Source organism: Priapulus caudatus, unplaced genomic scaffold, assembly GCF_000485595.1.
Source record: "Priapulus caudatus unplaced genomic scaffold, Priapulus_caudatus-5.0.1 Scaffold72, whole genome shotgun sequence".
NCBI lineage: Eukaryota > Metazoa > Priapulida > Priapulimorpha > Priapulimorphida > Priapulidae > Priapulus > Priapulus caudatus.
The window spans coordinates 56,210-59,564 of NW_014577133.1; the positions used below are offsets into that span (position 1 = coordinate 56,210).

Consider the following 3,355-nt stretch of genomic DNA (forward strand, 5'->3'; position numbering starts at 1 on the left):
ATTTCATTCGCACCAATCATGATTATCTTTACGTTCTTGAAGCTCCAGTGAGACTTAACTGTAAATGCGCATCACGTGTACATGCAAAGAAACCACTATGCCGCGACGCGCAACGGAAATGAGCGACGAAAACGCAAGACAACTAATCAGACGAGTTGCAAACATGTTTACTATACGGATGCAGTGTAAAATTAACGCGCATGGACCAGGGGGCACGTGCCAACGAGTCGTTATCATCGCGAAGCGTGTATAGGCATGGGCGGCTATGACACCATTACTGCGGCTAGACCCAGTCACCAGATGCTGCCACAAGTAATTATAATGACATATCGCAACAATTACTATATATAGTGCGCGCAGCGTCCTTAGCGCGGTGACCACGCGTGTTAACACGTGCAAATGCATCACGAAGGCAAGGTAGCAATTTAGTTAGTTATAGAGTTCGCATTATTCACCCTATGTGTAGAGAGAAAGAAAGAGAGGGAGATGGATAGATAGAGAGAGAGAGAGAGAGAGAGAGAGAGAGAGAGTAGAGAGAGAGAGAGAGAGAGAGAGAGAGAGAGAGAGAGAGAGAGAGAGAGAGAGAGAAGAGAGAGAGAGAGAGAGAGAGTAGAGAGAGAGAGAGAGAAGAGAGGAGAGAGAGAGAGAGAGAGAGAGAGAGAGAGAGAGAGAGAGAGAGAGAGAGAGAGAGAGAATGATGCTCACACCATTTCTGACATTATGCAGTTTACTGTATCACAAATATATATTAGCTGACACTGTTTCTAGAATGCACACGCCAAGATCTATATGTACTATCGTACTAGAAAACAATTGCGTTCGTTATAATTAATAATATAATTAACGCACACAGATAACTATAAACAAATCGTAATGTTACTCAGTGACTTTTAAGTATATTAGTTGCATTCCTACTTTATATAGTTTATCGGTTGTGAAGTAAATGGCAACCCGCGTGGTAAACTAGAGGTTGAAACGAGGTTGCATGACTATCTGCGTGAAGAAAGTCGTTATTCGATGGAAATATTATTCATGTATACATTACGGGGTAGAAATATGGTAATAATACTTGGTCACAGATGGTCGGCTCGTGATTGTTGGATGATCAGGTAGCTTCGCTGTTCAGTATGCTGTGTCTCTGCATTTGTCTGTCAACCTGCCTTCGTGTTATGCAGGGAAGTGACCCTGTTATCTTACGAGAGTGCGGTAGACTGATGGTGGCCCATTTGATACAGATGATACCTGAACATTGGTGTTGGCTTGGTGTTGGTGGTTGGCCTGACGCCGACTGGTGTTGGTAGTATTTTATTGGAAAGAACAATGTTTGAAATGTAAAATACGAAGGATGCTGGGACTAACAATCGTGATTGTGTAATTACCGGCTACTGCACACATCTATATAATATATAGATTTTTAACGAAAGAGATAGAAGGATGGCGTAAAAGAGAGAAGGAGACAAAGAAAGAGAGAAGAAGAAGACAAAGAAAGAGATAACGAGGGGTAGAACGCACCGAGAGAATCAAAGAAAGACAGAGAGAGAGAGAGAGAGAGAGAGAGAGAGAGAGCGTGTAAAAGAAAGAGAGACCCGGGGTAAGACGTGAACTGTCAAAGCCAGAAGACGACCTTTCAACTTTTACTGAACATCGCAGTAGCCGGCTCAGGGGACGCAAGCTGCCTCGCGTAGATAGCCGAGCGATTGTCACGAGCGCCTCAACCTGTTCGCTAACCAAGCACGACGCCGGTGAAGCAGCCACCGCAAAGATGGACGCCGACGCTATGCTAGACGGCGACGCCTCTTCCTCTTACGCGACTTCCTCTAGTAGCACGGAGACGACGACGTATCAGGACGCTACGGGCGACTCGCAGTCGCCGACAGATGGAGCCACTGCGCTCGACGACGACCAGCGACACTTCTGGGACCTGAGCAACATTGACGTGACGCCCCTGGGGACGAAATCGTGCAGCGCGACGTCGGCAGCCGCCGCCGACATCATAATGGACCCTGATGAGTATGCGTTCGGTGGCCAGAGCCTGCAGGAGGCGGTCGGCGAGGCAGGGGCGTACTATGAGAACATGTATAGCAGCATCAACGAGCCGAGCTTGGCGATGACTCAACAGCAGCATCAGCAGCAGCAACAACAACAACAGCAGCAACAGCAGCAGCAGCAACAACAACATCAACAACAGCAGCAACAGCAGCTGCAACAGCGTCAACAGCCGCCGCCGCCGCTGTCGCAGCAGGATTGGTGGCCGAGCGACGCAGGAGAGGACGGCACACTCACCCCTCACGCGATGCTACCGCCCCTGGTGAGAAGCAACGAACTCCTCTCGACCGGCATCCCGCGGACACGACTTACTGCGCATGCGCCGATGGTATCGACGGTGGCGCCGTACACTCGCGGCCATATTAACTGCCAACAATCCGGCATCACGACGAAAAAACCGAACAAACCGAAACGGAAGCGAGTGACGACGTTCGGCCAGCGGAAGGCGGCCAACGTGAGAGAGCGCCGGCGCATGTTCAGTCTCAACGAAGCGTTCGACGCGCTGCGAAAGAAAGTGCCGACGTTCTCCTACGAAAAGCGCCTCTCGCGCATAGAGACGCTGCGGCTGGCGATACTGTACATGGACTTCATGAAAGACGTGCTGGTGAACTGCGACGCCAATGTGCTGGTGATGAATCGGCCCGTCGTGCCGTCGCAATCCTACATGCCGGCAACGTATCATCACTGCTGAAGCGAATGGCGCTGTCGTCGGCGAACCTGGAGGTTCATAACTCATGGTGGTGACTCGGCTGGAATGCTGGCGAATTTTTAACGTTTATGCGAAATCGTAATCAACTATTATATATATATATATAATATGTATATATATATATATATATATATATATATATATATATATATATATATATATTATACCATTCATCAATTGGGGGTGTCGTCCATATATCTTTCCAACCATATCAGTGTGTTCCTTACGAAGCTGTAATCTGTATAGAGCTGTTCCTTATCATTTGATTCAATACATAATGGAACCTAAAATTCATAAAATTATTGAATTGCAAAATGTTCCATGTGTTGTTAGTCCGACTGGATATGTGTTTTTATGCTAAGTAATAATCTGCATATGCCCACAGTCTTACTCGGATTTCGCTCCATTAATATCACCAAGACCAAGACCAAGAAACCTGCTACGTACATTTATCGTAGGGGGCAGCACAGTCACAGTGGCCGGCAGTGGTCGCGATCGATACACTAACCTCGTAGTACAATCCAGTAATCTTCTTAGACCTCTATAGTATCACTAGTACGAGGAGAACTTTAACATGTTAACAAGAACTATTAATACATG

At 47.2% G+C, this 3,355-nt stretch overlaps 1 protein-coding gene across 1 annotated transcript; it reads left to right on the plus strand.

The window, feature by feature from the left end:
• The first annotated feature begins 2,193 nt into the window (after positions 1-2,193).
• On the plus strand, positions 2,194-2,829 carry LOC106821428 (protein Fer3-like). Its single transcript, XM_014826224.1, has one exon. The coding sequence runs from the start codon at positions 2,294-2,296 to the stop codon at positions 2,735-2,737; it is 444 nt and encodes a 147-aa protein (XP_014681710.1). The 5' UTR covers positions 2,194-2,293; the 3' UTR covers positions 2,738-2,829.
• The last annotated feature ends 526 nt before the right edge of the window (positions 2,830-3,355 follow it).